A 23,139-nucleotide genomic window follows, 5' to 3' on the forward strand; every position below is an offset into this window, starting at 1 on the left:
ATTTGGGATCATCTGAACTGGGTGGAATTTGATTATTTATACACTGTGAACAAAGAAGTTTGTCAAATAAATTAATGCTCTGTTAAATAAGATTCCAAGAAGGATACCTAATGTAATTATGTAGAAAGTAAGGTGTTTGGGTTTTCTTTATTTTTTAATCAGGTTCCAGCATACTTTAAAAAAATGAATCTTGTCAATTCAGGAAAGCAGCCCTAGTAGGAGTTTTAATTGTCAATTTTTTAAAGCAAATAAGACATGAACACATTCTCATTTTTATAAAAAGTGAACAAACCAGAACTAAAATAAAAAGTACATGTCTCATTTTGCCAACTAAATGTTTGTAGTTACCTTTTTCTTTGCATATACACACATTTAATGACAAATAATTTTGTTTTGCACTTTTGTAAAATAGGATCAGCCTAATCTGTAACTAGCTCTCATCTTACAGTATTCTAAAATGAGTGTCCTATGACCACGAACATATGTCTACTTCATTCTTTTGGACAGCTGTATAATGTTCCATATTATAGCTGTACTACAATTTACTTATTCATCTCCCTGATGGTGGATATTTAGATGATTTGCATTCTTTGTCAGAACAAAGCATTAGTATCTGTCTTTATTCAAATCTTTGTGTCTGTGCACAAGTTTCTTCCAATAGGATTTCTATTGAATTCTTGGTTAGCAGTTGGAGTCAATGTTTATTTATACTTGGAGATAACAAAAGTATTTTTCTTAGAAATACTCAATTTTTCCTGCAAATTATGCTGCCTTTTCTATAAATAGTTAGGCTTGTGACATCCTTTGTGGAGCATTCCATGGAGCCACTGTATGGGATGGTGTCAGCAATTTTATTATAAACTCTTGCCAAAGGCAGTGTCAGAAATGAGCCTTCATAGCACAGAAGTAGAAATTAGTTCCTGATTCTTTTTTCTCCTTCCTATCCTGACACAAGATTATAGAGATTCTACAGAGTGCCTTATATAGTATAGTCATTTAAGCAGCTCTGGTAAAGCATGAATGCATTCTTATTTTTTTTTAAATAAGATGGAATTAGGATATGGGATCTGGAAGAGAGGGATGGCCCTCCCTTAATTTAATAAAAACAATCTGAGAAAACAGGAGCCCCTCAGATCTTTCATTGTTTGTTTCTTGTTTCCTCTGCCTATGTATTTCTCTGTCTCTCTCCTTTCTCTTTCTGCGTGAATTGTAACATTGCTCTCTGTGGCTGTTGCCCAGATTAAAGTGGTGGAGAAATTTGTGACTGCGTATAGCAACTATTTGGTACCTCTGACACAAAGGAGAGGAAAGTAATGGGGGCACACTTTGGCTGCCACATCTCTACTCTTGCAACCCCCAAAGGGGATTTTTATGGGATCTCAATGCCAAACCCTTCCAGTGAAATGACCTCGCCAATATTGAAATGTGATTTGTGTTTTCCTTCCAAGATCTAACATGTAGTTCAAAGACAGACAGAAAAATTCTTATCTTCTTGTTTCTGTTCTTTTTTCTATCTAATTTTAAAACTTAGGTAAAAACAAGAAATGATCTAAATCAGAGTTATCAGACCAGTAAGATGTCTTGGAAAAAGAGAAAGATCTTCTGAATGAAAAGGCAGGAGAAGGATTTCCCTGGTGGTCCAGTGCTTCCAATGCAGGGGGTGTGGGTTCAGTCTCTAGTCAGGGAACTAAGATCCCACATGCAACAAGGCCTGAAAAAGGCAGAAGGTCCAAATATCCATCAATAGGGTTGGGCTAGGTGGTGCTAGTGGTAAAGAACCCACCTGCCAATACAGGAGACATAAGAGACGAGGGTTTGATCCCTGGGTTGGGAAGATCCCTTGGAGGAGGGCATGGCAACCCACTCCACTATTCTTGCCTGGAGAATCCCATGGACAGAGGAGCCTGGCAGGCTACAGTCCATAGGGTCGCAAAGAGTCAGACATGACTAAAGCAACTTATCACACACACAAGTGCACTTTGGTACATCCACTTGTGTAAAATAGAATGAGAATGCTCTCTTTCTGCCAATGTATCCATAGAAAGATCTCCAGGATATTACTGTTAGGTGAAAAAAACAAGATGCAGTGAGTGTGTAGAATATGTAAATATTTCTCTAAGAAAAGGGGAAAACAGGAATGTATATTTGTATTTACTAGTATTTGCATAAGGAAACTGAAGGTTACACAAGCAATGAGTAAGACTGTTCATGGACTGCCTCTTTCAAGTGTCCTAATTTTTGAATCAGGACTGTATTACCTATTCAAGAAATAAAAATAATTTTTTAAAAGGAAATTCTGCGTTGTTAGCAAAGATCTTGTTTAAACCCACTGTATATGTGATTTTACTTCTCATAGGTACCTTTTAGGGTAGGGTCAGTTGCAGGACCATGTATTTTGAGGAGAAAGGGAATAATCTATAATTATAACATATATGGCAATTTAAATTCTAACTGTTTTGGTAGGAAATTGAAATGATAGATTTGCATCTAAACTGTTTCTTTAGCTTGTTCAAACTTCTTAGATTTGTTCTTAATTTTTTTCTTCAAAGTAATTGAAAGCTTTAAAACAAGATGCTCTTTTTTTTGTTTTTTAATTTTTATTTTACAATATTACATTAGCTTCAGGTGTACAGCATAGTGATTCAGATTTTTTTTGTGAGTTTTTTTTTCAGATTATATTCCATTGTAGCTTATTACAAGATGTCAGGTATGATTCCCTGTGCTATACAGTAGAACATTATATAATGATAAAGGGATTAAAACAAGAGGAGGATATCAAATTTATTAACATATATGCTCCCAATATAGGATCACCTAAACATATAAAGCAAATACTAACAGACATAAAGGGCAAAATTGATGATTAGCTTAAAACAAGATGTTCTTGATTCACAATCAAAATCCCTTGCTGAGGCCTTGGTGAACACAGTGAGAAAGTGTGGTATTAAGCCTGTTTGTTGTATCTGTGCTTTTATTTTTTACAGGAGCAGGAAAATTCAGATTCGAAACATCCCTCCTCACCTGCAGTGGGAGGTAGGCCAATGACATTTCTGTATTTATTATCTTCCTGCTCTCTGTCTTCTTTTCCTAATGGAGTAACAGGGCATTTTGTCCCTTTTCTATAGTTCCCTTTCACGTTTAGGAATTAGAGGTCCCCAGACTTTGCCTTCTTCAGCACCCCAGTGGGAATGACCAGCCCTGCGTTTGTGGTCAGAGTCGTCCCTTCCGTTGTGCTGGATATACACTTTGATCCCTTATGTTCTGTCTCCTCAGGAACCAAGCACCAACAGAAAACTAAACAAAATAAATGCCTTGCTTGTGATTTGTATCCCATGATTTTATAAAAGATTCTTACCTTTCTAAATTATGATTTGGGAGGAAATAAAATAAATGGAAAATCAATAAGAATAGACGGTTCTCTGTTAGTTTGGGCAAGTGTTTTATTTTTAATTAGTTGTGAATAACAGCTAAGACATTTTCAGAGTTGTAAAACTTCTTACAAGATTGTTACCTTGAAATAAGATAGAATATGAGGAGTAGCCTTTCTGCCTCATTTAAAGGCATACTGCCCCATGTCCCCCAACTCAAACAGAATCAAAATAGACTTAAAGGAAATAGAATGTTTTGGCTAACATTTTTGTTACTTTAAGGGGGGGAAAAAACCACTTTTTATTGCAGAAAATTTTGAGCATATACATCTCTCATTGCTTCATAAAATAAGGAGATCCCTGAAGGAAAACTGATGGAAGAATGGTTAAATCTTTCAGAAAGGAGAAGTGCTTTTTGTACATTAGTCTGCTTCTCATTTCAAAAGCAAATGGGCTCCAACCATCATGAATGTGATTGTTAACAATTGCTAAGAAAACTCTGCTGTGCTTCCTCAGCAAACAGACTACTCGGGAGCCAATAAGCAAATGAAAGCCCTGTATATCTATTCACTTCTAGCCGTTTTTATGAAGACCTGAAATTCTGACAGTGAAGCTTCTTTTTCAGGTGTTGGATGGACTTTTGGCTCAGTGTGGGACAGTGGAGAACGTGGAGCAAGGTAATAAGTGCTGAAATTAGCCTGTTGAATTTTGAGAGGAATATTGCCTGTTATTTCTTATAGATTGGGTCAAATCCAAGGACAAAGAACAAGTTTAAATTCCACTGAAGCAAGCTTCCTAGAGTGTATGTTTGTATATCTGTATGTATGTAAGAAATGTCTGTATCTGTCTATCCACATCTATTTTTTCAAAGAATGGTTTTCAGACTATTTTTCTTATACTCTGTAATGTACTCAAGCACTGGACAAATTGCTGTCAGAATGGGGGAAGCTTAATTCATTTGGAAGTAACTGTATATTGTGACAACTTTCCTCTTCCTGGTTAAGAACAACATATCCCTGATGTCTTGGACTGTTTCTCAAGGTGTAGGACTCCTACACCATTATCGCCTGGAGCACTTGGGAAAATGCAGTTTCCTGGGGCTCACCATAGACAGCTTTACAAAGTAAGACTCTGTGGGGGAAGAAGTCATGAAACAAACTGTATTTTAAATAGTCACTTTCAAGTGATTTTTGTGTGTATTCATTTGAGAGCCTCTGTCTTGGGAACAGTGTTGTAAATCCCCAGAAAGTGTATATTCTTTTTCCTGCCACTTTATTTTTACCTTCTAAAACATTTACCTTTACAGACAGTGAGTGAAGTCATACATAACTGTTAATATTCACTTAGGAAAAAAAATCACAGAAAATGCATTTTCTCATATGCAGTCTGTCTGCTAGTATAGTTAATATAATAGCTTTTAAAGCAGTAATTATTAGATGCTCTATACTCCATGGATATTAAAAATATTATTATTCAGTTTCATGCTGCTGACTGTCCATCCCCAAGGTTGGAGGTAGGCCTACCTAGGTAAAGGGAAAGAGCCCGGAAAGAAGACATGATTTATAAGGATTCTATTTTCTCAGTTCTTGATATTTCCCTCAAATGAAAGACATTCTAGTAAGAATTGGATGTCGTAGGCAAGATGGCTTTCCAGACATGAACCTGTACAAGTTACTAGCTAAGACCCTGTTATAAACTCAGGACAATGCCATGCAAGGAAGAAATACTCCAGGTCCCTGGGGCCGTCCACAGCTCCAGGAGCACCTGTGCCCTTGAGAGCACCCAGTTTCTAGCTGCCTCATGACTGTAGGGTAGAAGTGTTGGGCTGTTGTTTTGTTCTGTTTCATAGGTAATTCCTGATTCAGCAGGAAAACATTCTGCAGGAGAATTTTAAGAATCTTTATAGAGCTTTCATGTCCAGTGAAATAAAGTATTTGAATAGAGTTCAGTTCCTCCCTGAATCACAGGTCTGATTTCCTGAAGACAGATGTCTTTGAAGAGCAAAGAATATAAATACGAATGAATCTGAGACTTTTAATGGGTAGCTTTATTCAGGAGGTTCAAACCCAGCCCCTTCTTCCTTTTTGGGTCTACAGCCTCATCTGTTGCACTCCAGAATGTAACTCTGAGACTTAGTAGCATTCACTGTGTCAGCACTGAGAGAGGCTGGTTGAGGGTGCACATGCCCTATTTTGCACTGAGAGGTGCAGTCCTGTGAGCACCTCTCTGTGTTAGAGAGCAACACGAACACTCCGAGGCTGAGGCCGGGACTGGGTTCAGTGTTGGTGACCCATATGTCTCAATGGCAGTTCCTTCCTGAGGAGTATGCATCCCTCCCCATAAGGGCTGCAGCTACTTTGAAGTTATTGGATAACAGTGACTTTAACCTTTTTGGAAACCATATGGAAATTATAAGACAGAAATATCCATGTCCCCACAGATTTGAATATTTGCAGGGAAATGGGAGGGTGAGTATAGAATTCCTGAAGCTCTAACATAGGTTCAAAATTAAGAATCCTTGCACTAGAGGGTTTTATTATTACTTTGAAAAGCAGCTCTAGTGTGGTTTTCTTGAATTATGCTCTGCTTAATGCTGTTAATTCCAAGTCTCCTAATAGCTTAAATGTCTTAATAGGAAAAATTTTGATTTAGTCATGCTGTTGGTTTTGGGGAAATCAGTATATTTTTGGTCTAAGTTTACTGACTTGGATGGAGAAAGTTTTGTCCTGCCTTTTGAATTCATTCTTAACATCTGACTTTGGAAGAAGATGCATCAGTTATTAATCAAGATAAGCCAACTCACAAGAGTGATACCTTGTTAGCCACTCTTAGAGTTTATATGTTCTCCTCTTCAGCCAAGTGGGTTGGAATTGCCAGTTTTCTTTATTCATTGTACATGGTTACTAGATTTAACTCACACAGTCGAGTTCAGTCAAGGCAGAACAAATATTGTAATAGTTCAACCTTATCCATGAATGAACAATTAAAATTAAAATACTTTCTTATTATTTTATACATATATCCAATTATTTAAAAATTATAGCAGATAAAACTGATAGTGGTACAGTGAATTAATACAAACTTCTAGGAGAGTAATTTGAAAATAATCATTAAAAAGCATTATGTTCTTTTTACCCAATTATTTTTCTTTTAAATGACACTAAAAATAAGAAATTCAGAAGAACACAAATCAAGTGGTATTTGCAACAGTGGTGATTCTTATCAATAGTCTTCAGAGTAGCAAATACTGAGAACAACCATTTGTCAACAATTAAGGAATAGTTAGGCAAAAATCATGGCCCATTTGCTTGCTGCAATTTTATGTAGACATTAAAAATGAAAAATCCAAAGAAACTGTGCATATACACATGCAGAAGTGTTGATAAAATAAGTGAAAAATATAGCTTTGAGTTATATATACAGTTGATTACAAATGTGTATATATAATTGATTGTAAATTACTATGAGTGCACATGAATATAGAGATTCAAATAACTCTTAAGAGTTTGAACAATGAAATTTTTGTGCATTTTTCTCTAAGTCTATTTACACTGAGCCAGAGGGCTACAACTTTTTTTTTTTTTTCTATGACAATGTAGTTTTTGCTTCTTTCCTAGTCAACACAGACACAGAAACTGCCGTTGTCAACGTCACATATGCAACAAGAGAAGAAGCTAAAACGTAAGTGGATTTAGCTTATTTCCCTTTAAATCTGGGCTGGGGAATGCCGGGGGAACTTGTCTTTGGATTCCATTGAATCCTGTGTTTATAAACCTTTTCTGAAAAGATGCAGATCTTTGACACATCAGTAGTAGTAGTATAGTTGCTGAGTCATGTCCAACTCCATGCGACCTGATGGACTGTAGCCCGCCAGGCTCCTCTGTCCATGGGATTCTCCAGGCAAGAATACTGGAGTGGATTGCCATTCCCTTCTCCAGGGGATCTTCCCAACCCAGGGATTGAGCCCAGGTCTCTCACATTGCAGGTGGATTCTTTACCATCTGAGCCACCAGGGAATGCAGACCTTTGACACATCCATAGAGCACCAGGGAATTTACACCAGGGTATCTGTTTGTTGACTGTACAGAGAGTTTTATCTTGAAAAATGTTGAGCCTTGGCATCAGAACCAAGGTGGGAGCTGTATATTGAAACAGGAGTAGAGGACACCACGTCTCTGACGCTGTGTCCCCTAGAGTCTGCTTTGACAACCACTGGAAGCCACTTTCACCTAGAGCTTTCTCCATGTACCATGAGGAAGAAGCCCAAGCCTGTTTCTGTCCACACTCATTGGATGAATGCTGAAACTTACTTCCTTTTCCCTCTATGAATATTAAAAGGGGGGGGTTCACCTCTGTGACATCAGCCCAAGGGAGCATTGTCATCTTGGAGTGGCTCATCAAAGAGTACTTGGCTCGGACTCTTCTTCCTACTCACATTCACCTCCTGACCCCACCCATGATGACATTGCTTCAGGGATGGTTAATTGTGAGCTTGGCTATTAACACACATGGGATTGAATATTTTAAAAACAACAACAAAAACAAGTTCCTTTTTGTAGAAGGCCCATGAAGTGCCTGTCAGGTCATCACAACTAGAATTATGGTCACACGTGGTCATGCTTTATGGAGGTGGCATAATATTCATATTGGTTATACATACCAGAATTAGTGTTTTTTTTCAAGGTTTCCACATCCATGAATGCATATTTAACCCGTCCTCATACCACTAGTTTTCAAAATGTTAATTTTGCATCGAACAAGGCAATGGTCATTTGCTGTTGACTTTTTAAACATTTTTTAAATTTATTTTATATATTCTTTTGGCTGTGCGAGGTCTTCATTGCTGCACAGTTTTTTTTCCTCTGGTTGTGGCAAGTGGGGGCTGCTTTATAGTTGTGGTGTGCCAGCTTCTTTTTGCAGTGGCTTCTCTTGTTGCAGAGCACAGACTCTAGGACACTCAAGCTTTAGTAGGTGCAGCTCCCAGGCTGTAAATCACAGGTTCAGTAGCTGTAGTGCATGGGCTTAGTTGCACTGCAGCGTGTGGATCTTCCCCAATCAGGGCTCAAACCCCTGTCTCCTGCATTGGGAGTATGTGTATATATATATATATATTCTTATATATATATATACAAAACAATAGATAATATGTTGCAAAAATGATGGCAAATCAATAGAATGTTAACCAGTAAAAATTAAATTTCAGGATATTTAATCACTTAGAAAACTAGAGTATTAACTATTTTTAAGGATTATAAAGTAGTATGTTTGATATTAATCCATTTGTATAAATAATAATATATTTAAGAAAGACATAGGATGGACTAGGATGTTTTTCTCATTTGTGCTTATCTACTGCTGGATTTTCAGTAATAACTATATTACAATGAAAATTCTTGAGTCAATTTTATGCCGATATTTACAGTGTTTTTGATACAGCCTTAAGTGGTTAAAAAAGAAAACAGAACAACACATTGTATAGCAGACCAGACCTATACTTGGTGATTACTTGTTAATCGCCCTCTGTGAAAGAGCAGAGATGGCGTGTGTTTTGCTCACAGCTGCATCCTCAGTGCTGTGGACGGCATTCTCGTAGGCAATTAGTAAAGGAGAGTGAATGAACCGGTCCACTGACCCTGGCATTGTGGGTCTCTAACAAAGCTCACTTCCCCTGCTGTATTTCAGAGCCATCGAGAAGCTAAGCGGGCATCAGTTTGAGAACTACTCCTTCAAGATATCCTACATCCCGGATGAAGAGGTGAGCTCCCCTTCGCCCCCTCAGCGAGCCCAGCGTGGGGACCACTCTTCCCGGGAGCAAGGCCATGCCCCTGGGGGCTCTTCTCAGGCCAGACAGATTGATTTCCCGCTGCGGATCCTGGTCCCCACCCAGTTTGTTGGTGCCATCATCGGAAAGGAGGGCTTGACCATAAAGAACATCACTAAGCAGACCCAGTCCCGGTACGTGCCTCCGGGGCTTCCTTTCCTTCCTTCTGAGGGGTCCCCTGAGTGCTGGTGGGTCCCGGCCATTCCCAGGTTGCTATTGCTTGCATCAGCAATGGGGGGCTGTGCTGGATTGGGACAGTGGCTTCTTTAAACAGAACTACTAACAGACTAACACAGAACCCAGGGGCGTTCATGAGCTTTCATGCCAATGTCCTAGAGGTCATACCTGAAACACTAATAATTCATAAAAAAGGTACTAATGACCTTACAGTCACGAATTGTTCTCCTAAGCTCTCTGATGCCTGTGAACACATCTACATATTTTTAAAACAACAGAGGTATGGGGCTGAACTTTATGGGATCCTAGAACCTACTTACCTTAGCTCTCGCCGCCTCTTCTGAGTCAGAGCCCAGGGTGATAGTCGTTCTTTGAGACCACCTAGGGAGTCTCACAAACAGCTTCATAAAGGCAACGGGTGAGTCACTATTACATTGAGCAAGAAATAAAGTACGTTATTAGCCTTATGTTTAGTTCTCTGTCTGCTTAAGGAGACTGACTCGGTAGTAGGAGTTGTAGTGGATAAAGTAACTTGTGAGGTTGTTGATTCTTGTATGTTCCTAAGACCACAGCATGATAAAATTAACAAAGCACAGCACTTGAAAACAAAGACCCTTGTCCAAGTTTCCCCACTTAATGGCTGTATAAGCTTAGAAAAAATTTTAAGCTTTCTGAGCATCAACAGCTTCTATAGGAGTAGTGTGAGAATTAGGACAGTCAGATTGAATGAAATAATTATTGTGAAAGCACTTAAATTACAAAGCACCAAATTGCAAGTATTAGTTATTTACATTCCTAACGCATTTTACTCAGGTCATCGAGGGTTTTATAACCTGAAAGACAAAAAACTGTTTTCTTCAAAGTATCTGAGTTATTTCCAAAAAATGGGCAATTACATGAATCCCAGGGTTTATAATCATAGGAGTGAAGTGGTAAGATAGTAGTCAGAGGAAATACTATGTGATGTTCTTTTGTTTTAAAATCAGTCCCCTTTTATCCCTGTAAGTCTACTTCCCTGAGAAAGTGATTTTTATTTGTATGTCTTTTTGTTCCAAATATTATTTGAAGTGGCTTTATAAATGTAGCAAGTTTAAATAGAAGCGAAGTTAATTCTCAAAGTGTGTGCCTACTTTTTTAGAAATAGGCCCCAAACTTGGATTTGGGCTTTCTAACAACCAAAGTAAAAAGGGATACAATCAATTATGTGATTCTGAAAGTTAACAAAAACAAATAGAGCCACAACTACCCAAAGAAGTCTGATAAAGTCATCAAGCTTTGGAGCCATTAGTTCTAAGAGACTGGAAGAAGGCAGGCTGCCAGTGGCAAGGAAACCAAAAACTTAGGCAGAGAAAGGGCATGCCTCTGTTTTCTATCCACACTCAGATATATAAAGCTTGCTTGAATTTGGTGTTTAGAGTTGGATTAACATATGGCTTTTAAAAGCTGCAATCAGTTCAGAGACTGGCACTGTGCCAACGTGCAGTATTATCCTGCTCACTTTTAAGATCATTTGAAAGACTACACAAAATACTTCATTTACCAAACTGGCTTCATTTACCACATTGGCTTGGTGCCTTTGTCCAATAGCACTCCTGTAAGAAATATTCCTTTCTAAGTGGAGCTGCAGAGAATTCAGGTTTGGCCCAAGACCTTCTGCACTGCTTGCTGCCTTCTTGGAGAATGGCATTGGTTGCAAACGTGCTAATGACACTTATTGTCTGTCTGTGTCCTTGCTGTACATTGGCCAGTGCAACACTTTCTTGGACTAGGATCCAGTGCCAGATGACGTTGTGCTATGGCTCCTGATTCTTTTCCTGCAGGGTAGACATCCATAGAAAGGAGAACTCTGGGGCCGCAGAGAAGCCCGTCACCATCCATGCCACCCCAGAGGGAACCTCTGAAGCATGCCGCATGATTCTTGAAATCATGCAGAAAGAGGCTGATGAGACCAAACTGTAAGTTTGCATGCAATGCACAGACCACTCAACAGAAAAGATTAGGTTCTCATTCATTTAACCCAGGAAAGTTTTCAAAGAGCTGTAAATCTATTTCTCAGTTAAAGGGAGCGGGGGAAGGATTAATTTTCAGGTATTTGTTCCATAGAGAATACAATGGGAAATAGATCTTTTATGTTTACAACATGGCTATTTCTCTACTTGCATGTTTCGTTTGGTGATCCTAATGCTTCCATCACTCACTGGCAATAATTATTGATGGGAACATAACCATGTTGTCCAATGCGTGTGCTAATGGAAATGTTCTATATTTGCACTGTTCACTATAATAACCACTAGCCAAGTGTTGCTGGTGAGTGCTTGAAATGTGACAAGTGCAGTGGAGGTACTGAATATTTTAACTTGATCCATTCAGATTTAAGTAGTCACATGTATGGCTAGTGGCCATCATATTGGACAGGGCAGATTCAGAAAGTACATTTGCATCAAAAGGGTTTTGCTCCTAAGCCCCTTGGACTCTTAAGCTTGGATTATGTTTCCTTAAATAGTAGAAACTGGTATCTGAGTGGCTATTTTATTCTTTTTTCTTGAATCTCCTCCTGTCCATTTCTTTCACAAAATATTGCTTAGGATTCCTGTTGTACAATTTGAATAACAAATACAGTTCATAGTAACTTGTATAATTTAGTAATACAAATATATTAATTTGTATTATAAACAAATTAATGGTAATAGAATAGATAATAAAAAAGGCTCTATGTAAGTCTGGCAAAATCCACTTATAGGCATGTATTGTGGCAGTTTTATAAGGAAACAGTGAGGGATGAATTGAATATAAAACTAATTTATATTCAAACAGTGTCAAATAATGTGTTCCAAAACCAAGGAGATGAGAGTAGTTCTTCAAAGAAAAACATTGCAAAGTCTTAGGCTTCATGAGGAACTCTTAACATTTTACTTATGAATTACTTACTATTTGGGACTTTTGGAATCCCCCAAATGCTGTGACTTAATTTAAAGAAGACCCTCTCTCATCCAAGTTATTGAGAACTTTATAAATGTTACCCTCCTTGGTCCTTTGAATTAGGTGTCATCATCTTACAATATTTAAAAGAATCAAAAAGACTGCTATATAAATTGGATTTTTGAAGTATTTATGGAGAGCCAAGATAGAGTTTGAATATCTTTGAAATGTGATTTTTTTTTAATGAGGCATTATGCTGAGCACTGTGCTAGGGGCTGAGGCTACAACTTTGAACAAGATCCAGTTCCTTTTTTTTAATTTATCCAGTGTGAGACATCTGCTAAACAAACAATTACACCAGTAAGTAATTAAGTACAGCTATGATAAGTGCTACAGTGGAAAACAACTGCAGCTAACTGGAGGCCCTAATCAAGGCTTTAGAGAGACAAAGAGAGTTAGGGATTTCAGAGAAGGCCTTCCTGTCTAAGTGACATTTCAGCTGAGCCCTGAGGAAGATGAGTAGGAGGTGGAGGATGGAGGCAAAGAGGGATCCTAAACTTTCCTTTTATTCATTTATGTGCATGTTCGGTCTTGTCTGACTCTTTGCAACCCCATGGCCTATAGCCTGCCAGCCTCCTCCCTGTTCATGGGATTTTTTTCAGTAGGCATACTGGAGTAGGTTGCCATTTCCTCCTCCAGAGGATCTTCCTGACCCAGAGATTGAACCCACTTCTCCTGCATTGCAGCCAGATTCTTTACCACTTAGCCATTCATTTACCAAATATTTATTGAGTACATACTATGTGCCAGGCACTGTTCTGTGTCCCAGTGAACAAAGCTAACAAAAAATCCTGCCCTCTGTAAGTCACATTCTAATGGAGCTTCTTCAAGCATCCCTTTATTTTGAGGCTGTTGTAGTGCATCTATTAGATGTTTTTGGTCTCAAGTAACAGAAAACGTAACAAATGGCTTAAGTAATAAGAAACAGTTTTGATGTCACATAATTAGAAGTCCTTACTATGTGAGAATGACTGCAGGGTCAGTTGAATCATAGACTCAAAGGCCCATGACTTTTCTTTCTGTTTTACTTTTTTCAGTGTATCTGATATGCCTTTTCTTTTATCAGTTGAGATGATCATGTGGGTTTTGTCCTTCATTCTGTTAATATAGTGTATTAATTTTTATATGTTGAAACATCTTTTCATTTCAACTTTTAAAAGACTCCCTTTAGCATTTCTGGTAGAACTGGTCTAGGAGTAATGAACTCCTCGCATCTTTTGTTTATCTGGAAAAGTCTTAATTTTCCTATCATTTTCAAAGACAGTTTTGCTAGATACAGTATTCTTGGTTGATAGTTTTTTCTTTCTGTGCTATGAGTATGTCATCCCATTCCTTTCTGTCCTGCAGATTTCTGCTTAGAAATCCATCTATAATCTTACGGAAACTTTCTTGTATGTTACTAATCACTTTTCTCATGCTGCTTTCAAGATTTTCTCTTTGAGTTTAGACACCTGGGTTATAATGTGTCTCAGTGTGATTCTCTTTTGGTTTATCCCAGGTGGATGTTCTTGGAGCTTCTTAAATCTGTATGTCCATTTTTTTCCTCAGATTTGGAAAGTTTTCTGCCTATTTTCTTCGAATAAGCTCTCTCCCTTGTCTCTTTCTCTGTCCTTCTGTGATTCCAGTGACATGTTTCTTGATCGATTTGATAGTGTTCCATAAGCCCATTATCCTGTCTCTACTTTTTTTAAAATTCTTTTTTCTCCCTTCACTTGATGATTTCACATGACTGATATTCAAGTTTCCTGAGTCTGTCTTCTGCCTGATCATATCTGCTTTTAAATTCCTTTAATATTTCAGTTATATTTTTCAGCTCTATTATTTCTGTTAGGTTGTTTTTTAATAGCTTCTTTTTCTTTGTTGATATTCTCACTTTGTTCATGCATCACCTTCCTGATTTCATTTAGTTGTTTGTATTCTCATCTAGGTCATTGAGCATCTCTGTGATCATTATTTTAAAGTCTGTCAAGTAGCTCATAGATCTGCATTTCTTTAGGGTCAGTTTCTGGAGTTTTATTTTGATCCTTTGATTAAACCATGTTTCTATTTCTTTCTATGGCTGATAATTTTTTTGCTGGAATTTGGGCATCAGAAAAAGCAATCACCTCTCAGAATCTTTGCATACTGGCTTTGTTCAGGGGAAGACCTTCACTATTCAGCCTGGCTGGAGGTTTTAGGACTTCTGAAACCATTTCTGATTTCTTTCTCCTCCTGGCTTCTGACTGTGGAGCTGCAGCTCTAACATACTATACACCTCTGTTTTCAGCAGCTTCCAGACTTGGGCACCAGGCTTGGCAGCTCCCTAAGTTAGGAGAGACAGAAACCGATCTCTCAGGCAGCCCCCGGGCAAGCCAGAATGTTGGACTCATTGTCCAGTCCTTTGTTTCTGTCCCAGGAGAGGGGCCTTGGTGTGGAGGATTTCCTCCCAGTTTCCCCTTGCTATGGTGTGTAGGGGAAGGAGCGTGAAAGGCATGCCAAATGCCACAAAACTTCTTAGTCCTTTTGCTAGAATCCCTTTTCAGTTTTATCAAATCCTGGGTGGTATAGCTTCTCCCCTGATCTCTAGAGTTCTCAGAGAAAGATTTTAGCCTATCTTTTGTTGTCAACTTGGTGTCTCTGTAGGGATAGGAGGGCCTGTTGTTCCTAGTCTACCATTGGACTGATGTCATTATCCCTTGCTTTTTTTACAAGCAAGGAAAACCTTCCTAAAGCCACCCTACAGACCTCTTCTGATACCTCATTGGCCAGTCTCTCTCATGGACCCATTTCCAACCAGTCACAACAAGGGAGTAAAATTAACATGATTTTGGCTTGTGTTAATCAGAATTCATGCACTAGAGTTAGTGAGAAACCTAGCTTCTCCTAAAGCCCATGGCCACTTGGTAGCTGAACAAAAACAGCTTCTATTTGTAAGAAATAAGGAGAGTGATAGCTCTTAATCCCATGGACAGAGAAACCTGGCAGGCTACAGTCTAAGGGGTTGCAAAAGAGTTGGACATGACTTAGCTACTAAACAACAATAGCTCTTAAGTCAACCATTGTGTTCAACTTAAATGTCAAATTGTTGCTTGTCTCTTGTAGAGCTGAAGAGATTCCTCTGAAGATCTTGGCCCACAATGGCTTGGTTGGAAGACTGATTGGAAAAGAAGGCAGAAATTTGAAGAAAATTGAACATGAGACAGGGACCAAGATAACAATCTCATCGTAAGCCACTTGTTCCAATTAACTGTGCCCAGTAATGGAGAATGTGAGCATTTTGATATGTCCAGGTTGTTCATCTGCTTTTCCTTAAAATGGGAATGTAATCATAAGATAATAATATAATTATCTTCAGCACTGTCAAAACAAATGCATAAGTAGTTCCCAGTCAAACCTTCTCTACTGATATCATCTAAGTCACTGCAAAGATTTGAGATAAGATGGCAGATGTTCTGTGCCACAGTGTGAGGTGAGGGTATCCATCTTCTCCCTGCCTCTTCCACCAAGACTTGAGTGTGACCCTTCTGAGATTTTATTTTTCCTTTTGAAAAAAGGAAATTTTTCTCTTTTTCCTGGTGGCCAGCTTGCAGGATTTGAGCATATACAACCCTGAAAGAACCATCACTGTGAAGGGCACAGTTGAGGCCTGTGCCAATGCCGAAATAGAGATTATGAAGAAGCTGCGTGAGGCCTTTGAAAATGATATGCTGGCTGTTAATGTAAGTGCTGACTGCTTTCTTCTCCACTGGTTTTCACGTGTGTTGTCAGGCAGGACCCAAGCCTCTCTAAGAATAATTGTCATTCAGAAGGTGAAGAAGCACTTTAGAATAGGAGCACAGAGTTACGCCTTTCTTCTTGGGGGCAAGGGCATTAGAATAAGCAGGAGACGAACTAGTAAAATACGCTAAGTACACGTGACAAAATAGTGTGAAGTCATTAAAATCACAGCTTGGAAGATTTTTAAATCAGAAATTGCTTATGATATATTGTTAATTAAGAAAAGAATATATTAATATAAAAGTATATATAACTAGGGTTTTAATTATATAAAATAATATGATTCAAAATGACTAGAAGGCTACATATAAAAATCAAGACAGCTGTTATGTTAGAAAAGTGAGATTTTTTTTCCCCCCCTACTTTCCAGTTTTAAAAAAACTTCTGATTTTCATCTCTCACTGATCTGTCCTTTCAGATTGTCCAATAAATGTTGTCATCCACCTCGACTCTAATAATTCTAGCAGACTGATTTGGGTTTGTCCTTCCTGTTATTACTACCTGGTTCCAACTTTATAATGGGGAGACACCATCCTGAAATTCATTCAGGAATCTTAAAAATATTTGTCCTTTTAATAAAAAGCACAAACTCAGCTCAGAGGAGTAAATTGTTTCATTTTTTTATGATAATGACTTTTTTTTAACATATATAAGACAGGAAAGGATACCATGATAAGCTCTCATATGCCCATAATCTAGCTTCAGCAGTTATCCGTTCATGGCCTGTTTTGCTTCATTTGAACCTTCATCCACGTCCCCACTCCCACTGGGATGACTTGGAAGAAAATCCCAGACTTTGTAACATTTCACAGAGGACTCAGTGTGGAGAAAGGACTGGGTGGGTGAAACACAGCCCCAGTTCCTCATGCAGCACTTGCCATAGGACCTTCTTCCTCAGGTCAGTACTCCCTTCCCACCTCACCCCAAGTCCCACGTTAGCGGACCACATGATAATTACGGGGCATGGTGAGCATGGTGAGGAGAAGATGCAGTGTGACCTTCCCTCCCCCTCCATTTGTGTGTATTTGTCTGTCAAAGTATTGTCCACTGATCTCATTTTCTTCTTTGGGGATCTTGATACCTTATGATAAACTCTTTCTGTGAACACCCGGAAAAACTGCAGAGGCTCTGGGTGTTCCAAACATCTTCCCCTGAGTATGTGCATCACTTAGGTTCATCCATGTCTGTGCTGAAGTCATGCATTGATAGGTGAATAACAAAATTACTAGATCTCACACATGAATGGGATAAAGGCTAAGATCCTAACTCTCCCGTCCCAGACATTCTACAAGAAGGCAAGTTACTGGGTGACCCTAGAGCCACAGATGAGCAAAGAGAAAATGTTAGCGATTTGCTCGGTGGTTGGGGAGGCAGTGGTAGGACAAGTGGGTTACAGACCAGGGTGGGAGATACATAATCCCTCTGCCTCTGAAGGGCAGCCTGTGTGAGCAGCCCCATGTTTAAATGTGAAGTTAGCAAGTGAGATGATCACGAAACTGGCAGCTAAATGGTAAACAAGCCAAAGTTGTGGACCATTCCAAACATGGATAAGAGTTTCCACATGTGGTATCTTAATGAGGGGTCTGATCTTTCCCTGGATAGAGTTAGGAAGAACTATTCAGCCAACATGTTTTAATCATATTCATTCAGCAAATATTTATTGAGTACTTACTATGTACCAGGCACTGAGCTCACAGCACTAAATAAGACAGTTTCTGTCCATGAGGAAATTGTTGTCTGAAAGGCAGAGAGGCAACTACACAGGCCATTCAAATACTACGTGATGCCTGCTGTTTTAGGGGAACATGAGTGTGTTAGGAGAGCCCGGAAAGGGCACCTGAGCTGAGGCCTTTGGGATGAAAGAAGGTTCCTTGAGGAGGGGCCATCTAAGCTCCGGTGAAACCCACATGATGAGTAGGATGTAGCCAGGCGAGGATGGAGACAAGCAACAGTTCTCGCAAAGCAGACAGTGTGTGCGGGGGATCCAGAGGAGAGAGAGGCGCAGGACTGGGCAGGGTGGGAGTGAAGGTTAGCAGGAGAGGCTGGCAAGGTGGCCTGGGTCCCCAGGAAGAGCCTCATGGCTGTGTTAAGAAGTGCAGACACTCAAAGCAGCAGAGAAACTTTGAAAGGAGTGCCACGGTCAGGTTGAGGTTTGGAGAGCCCGCCCCGGCCGCAGGGTGAGGAAGAGGTCCACAGGGCCTGGGTGGGCTGAGCAGGAGACACTGATGCCGTCCAGACAAGAGATGGAGGTCGACCCAGGCAAGCCGGGCCTCTCTGGTCTCCGCCCCTCAACTCTTTTTCCATTTTTATTCCCAGCAACAAGCCAGTCTGATCCCGGGGTTGAACCTCAGCGCACTTGGCATCTTTTCAACAGGATTTTCCGTGCTGCCTCCACCAGCAGGGCCCCGAGGAGCTCCCCCCGCTCCCCCCTACCACCCTTTCGCTGTAAGTAGCTCAGCTTTCAGGGCTTTGCTCATGCTCCTCCAGGCAGCGGCATTTCTCTGCTGTGTTGAATCAGAGCCAAAGCTTTCATTTGGAGGCCGTGCTCATAAGGGCTGAATTCAACAGTTCTTAGGACCTCTTCCTAATGGACAGATTAAAACCATCCTCTAAATATGTGCTCTTAAACATAGTATATATCATATCTGGGGAAGAAAGAGACTGCTAGCAAATTCATTAGCTAGAAGCCTGTTCAATGTAAAAAAAGATTTGTTAGCGCAAATAAGAAACTTCATGAGTGTTGTTCACTTACTAAAATATATTTTCGTACCTAGATGACTCATGTATAAAATTCTAACCTGGGTCTACGATTCAAGTGCATTATATTTTATTAATAGTTTTTTAAAAGAAAATAGCACACACAGTGTTTATTCCTAGACACTTAGCACAATGCCTGGCATTTAGTAGATTCTCAGTAAGTATTTATTGTTTGAATCATAATTAATAGCAGAAGAAGAAACGTGAACTTTATGTGTTTTCTACTTGTCCCCATCCACAAGCATCATTCAAGATCAACATGTTACCAAATTAGGGCTCAGGATACTTGACAGCTTTTTTTTTTTTTTTTTTAATTCATTCCTCATTCTCCACACATACTACTTGTTTTTTAAGAAAATTAATTTTCTCCCAATGCTCATACTGTTTAAATGGGAAGAATCGGGTTGAAGAACATTACCGTAACCACTTCTTTGTTTTGAGAGGTGGTCTCTGGTATAGCAGGCTTCACAGTGCCAGAATTCTGAGTAACTCTTTGGGTTAGCTGTAGCGAGACAGGGTGAAGTCAGTGTGCTGTTTTGCCAACAAAATACGGAAATGAACTGGCACCCACATGTTTAGTCACAGAATATGCACATTCTGTCATCATGTTTAGATACAGCTTTTCTAAGTCATTTTTAAATCTCTCCATACCATTTCTTCAGAGTTATATACATTTTCTCTTAAACTAAAGGATAGCGCCCAATATTGAGCCATATGTGAGTGTCTGTCTGTCTGTCTGTCTGTCTTAGTGTCAGAGGGAGCTGGGAATTATGGCAGGAGGGAATTGGCAGCTGTTACAGTCATGTAGGTACTCTAAGGAGGGAGAACAGCTTCGAGAAGTGTGTGTCCCCATCTTTGCTGAGATGTGAGAATGACTGAGCCCAGGACAGTGAACTGGCCTTTAGACACATGTCATTTCTTGAAAGAAAGATTATAGGTACTGCTCCACCAATGATAACTTTAAAAGTCACACTACTCTGTCAACCTAAGTAACATAAATAGTGGGAGAAAAAAAAAAGATGTAATACAGTAGAAAATTCTTCTAAAATGATCATCTAAAAGAGAACTCAGCAAATGACAGTCTGAGACCAGATCCAGCCCATCACTTATTTTCGTGTATATGTACAACTGTGAATGTTTATTAAATGCATTGTCTGTCTGCTTTTCTGCTGTGATGGCAGAGTTGAGTAGATGCAGTAGAGACCCTGAGATATGCAAAGCCTAAAATATTTATTTGGCTCTGTACAGAAAAGTTTGCAGATCCCTGAACTGACAAACAAGAAGAGAACTTTTCATGTGATAGCAGAATATTTTCTAAACTTGAACATAGGTTTTGCTAGTTGGGAAGCTTCCTTTACATCTGAGATTGTTTTACTAAAACAGTAGAATAATGATTTTTACGAAAATAGTTTCTGTTCTCTATAAAACAGATTTTGAAGAAAATATTTTCAAGTTAAAAGCCATTGTAGTTCTGATCTTGAGCCCTTAGATCAAGATTAGCTTCTAATCTGAAGCACGCAGTTGCCCCAACTCTGCAACAGTACAGCTCCAGCAGACCTTTCTCTCTGGCAGCTACAGAAGACGGGACGGCACAGAGGTGGCCATCGCAACCCACCTGGGCAGGGTCTAGACCCTGAATTGGAGGCCTGAGGGCTTCCCAGGTGGACCCAGGCCTCCGGAGAAGGACAGGGTAGGGTGGAGTGGTGGGGAGCCTTCAAATACTTGTAAAATATTACTTCTTTCCTGTCACTTAGACATTCAAATTTCAAGGAATTAGGGTATTTCTTGGTTGCTTTTATACATCACAAACCTCTAGTGCTTTTGCTCTCAACATCTGAAGGTCAGGAGATCTGTGCACCTCTTTATAGGTGGCTCACACGTGCATGAATTGGGGGTACCAATGCTGGAAGCTTTTGATGTTATGCATGTATATATGAAAATTACCATTTTTATTATTTTCTGGTTATAAAAGTAATACATGCATAGTATTTAAGAAGCAAATGATAGAAGTGCAAGTTTTTTCTTAATCTAGAAATAGCTAGTGTTTCTATGTGTATGGGTATATATACAATGTGTATATGTACATATATATATAATAAAGTATATAGATGATATATATTCCAAATTGTCACTCTACAATGGAAATTCTTGTATATATATCATGATTCTTTTATCCAGTTATTTTCTCAGAATAAATTCCTGGAAATAGAATTGCTGAGCCAAAGAATGTATAAGTTTTGTATATAACTATAAAAATATAAATGTTGATATTTTGATATTTATTAGCATATAAATTTTGATACATAAAGAATGTACTACTCTTCCTTCTTATCTGATATGTGACACAGAGGCTTTTTTTTCCTTCTATACTCTCACTACCAGTGTAATTAATTCCTTGCAATCTGGTGATTTCTTAATTTTTTTTTATTTGTTTATTTTTGGCTGTGCTGGGTCTTCGTTGCTGTCTGGGCTTCTCATTGTGGTGGCTTCTTTTGTTGCAGAGCAGTCCCTGGGGCACACAGGCTTCAGTACTTGCAGCACATGGGCTCAGTAGTTGAAGCTTCCAGGCTCCAGAGCTCAGGTTCAATAGCTGTGGTGCATGGGCCTAGTTGCTCCACGACGTGTGGGATCTTCTGGATCAGGGGTTAAACCCGTGTCTCCTGCTTTGGGAGGCAGATTCTTTACCACTGAGCCACCAAGGAAGCCCTGCAATCTGATCCTTTAAAAGATACTATTAGAGTATCTTTTACTCCTAATAAGCACTTTGGGGCTTATTGGACATTTTTCTCCACCTCTAATTAATTGTCTTTTTGTATCCATTGCCTATCAATCTATAGAGAGGCAGTATAGATTCTGGAGTCAGACAACCTGTGTTTGAATCTCTGCACTATATCACTTGTTATTTTTAACAATCGTGGGCAAGTGACTTAGCCTCTTTGCATTTCTCTGTCCTTCTCTGTTTCATGGAATTGTTGTGAGGGTAATTAAATAAGTAAAAATCTGTACATAGTAATTGCTATATAAATCTTAGCTGCTATTGTCATTTCTCCCCATCTTTTTCTTAATGATTTGTAACAGCTAATTACATATTAAGGCTGTTAACCATTTGTCATGTTGTAAATATCTTCCACCAGCTTTTCATTTCTCTTTGCTTTATTTGTGATGTCTTGTGCCATAGTAATTTAAAATAGGGTTTTTTTGAACAAGTGAACTACTATGTGAAGTAAATAGTAAATGTTTCCCTTTAGCCTTCCTTCTCTTACCCAAATTTTACCCAACTACCACTCCCCAGAAGTATAATATTTTTATGTTTAAAAATGTTTTATGAGCATATATATAATCATTTTATTCAAAAACAAATGGAATCGTGCCACATATAGTGAATTACTGTTGTTTTATTTTTCACTTATTATGAGCATTTTTCCATATCTAGAGTTAATTCTCTTTAATGGCTTTTTAATTCCATTGTGTGAAATTACTATAATTTTTCTACTGAGCATGCTGTTTTTCGACATTTGGGTTTTCTCTAGGCTTTCTCTGCCACTAGTAGTATCGAAGTGAATGTCCTTAAACATATGAGTGTGAGCAGATCAAGAAGTAAATTGTAAGACTGCAATTATTACATCAAAAGGGAATGTGTTTTTCTTTTTAATTTTCACGTTTCCTTCAACAGAATTAATGAAGAAATTTTAAGAATTAAGATAGATCAGTGTTGTTTTCTGTTATGGACTTCTGGCCTTTGATGTTGTGCTAAGAAAAAGCTGCCTGCTATCTAAGAGTATAAAATATCCTCCCAGGTTTTCTTACAGTCATTTTTAGTTGTTGGTTTGGGGGGATTGTTGCTTATAATTCATAGGCAGTTTATCTTAACTTGTACATTGAGCTAGGGATTCAATGTTATTTTTTTTCCAATGCATCACTCAGTTTGAAATGTCAGTTTTGTTGTTTGCCAGATTCCCACTGAATCTTATTCCTGGGCTCTATTCTGTTCCATTCATGTTTTTGTCTACACCACAGTTACTGTAGTTTTATACTATCTTTGACAGTGTCAACACCAGGGTTATTTTTTCCTCAAAAGATTGAATTGAAAGGATAGTCAACTTATACTATACTTGGGAAATTTGAGAATATATAGTAATTTTCTGTCCCTTGAAGATTTAATGCAGTCCATCCATAAAACTTCTGGGCCTAGCACTTTTGTTTGGAGAAAGATCATTTATAATCTTTTCAGTTTCTTATAAGTTTCTGACTTGGTTTTGTTGATTTATATCCTCCTATAAA

The 23,139-nt window shown here is 38.8% G+C and overlaps 1 protein-coding gene across 4 annotated transcripts in view; it reads left to right on the plus strand.

Annotated features, from left to right (window-relative positions):
* Positions 1-23,139, plus strand: part of IGF2BP2 (insulin like growth factor 2 mRNA binding protein 2) — a 163,297-nt gene that overhangs the window by 119,367 nt on the left and 20,791 nt on the right. For 2 of the 4 annotated variants that reach the window (XM_043473496.1, XM_043473493.1), the window contains exons 3-10: positions 2,985-3,033; positions 3,994-4,045; positions 6,986-7,049; positions 9,051-9,323; positions 11,187-11,321; positions 15,427-15,549; positions 15,908-16,043; positions 18,418-18,546. In XM_043473496.1, the coding sequence (XP_043329431.1) occupies positions 2,985-3,033; positions 3,994-4,045; positions 6,986-7,049; positions 9,051-9,323; positions 11,187-11,321; positions 15,427-15,549; positions 15,908-16,043; positions 18,418-18,546 (961 nt within the window). The remainder of the gene's footprint in view (positions 1-2,984; positions 3,034-3,993; positions 4,046-6,985; positions 7,050-9,050; positions 9,324-11,186; positions 11,322-15,426; positions 15,550-15,907; positions 16,044-18,417; positions 18,547-23,139) is intronic. The other 2 variants (XM_043473494.1, XM_043473495.1) reach the window with 2 other exon arrangements.

Source organism: Cervus canadensis, chromosome 7 (genome assembly GCF_019320065.1).
Source record: "Cervus canadensis isolate Bull #8, Minnesota chromosome 7, ASM1932006v1, whole genome shotgun sequence".
Lineage (NCBI taxonomy): Eukaryota > Metazoa > Chordata > Mammalia > Artiodactyla > Cervidae > Cervus > Cervus canadensis.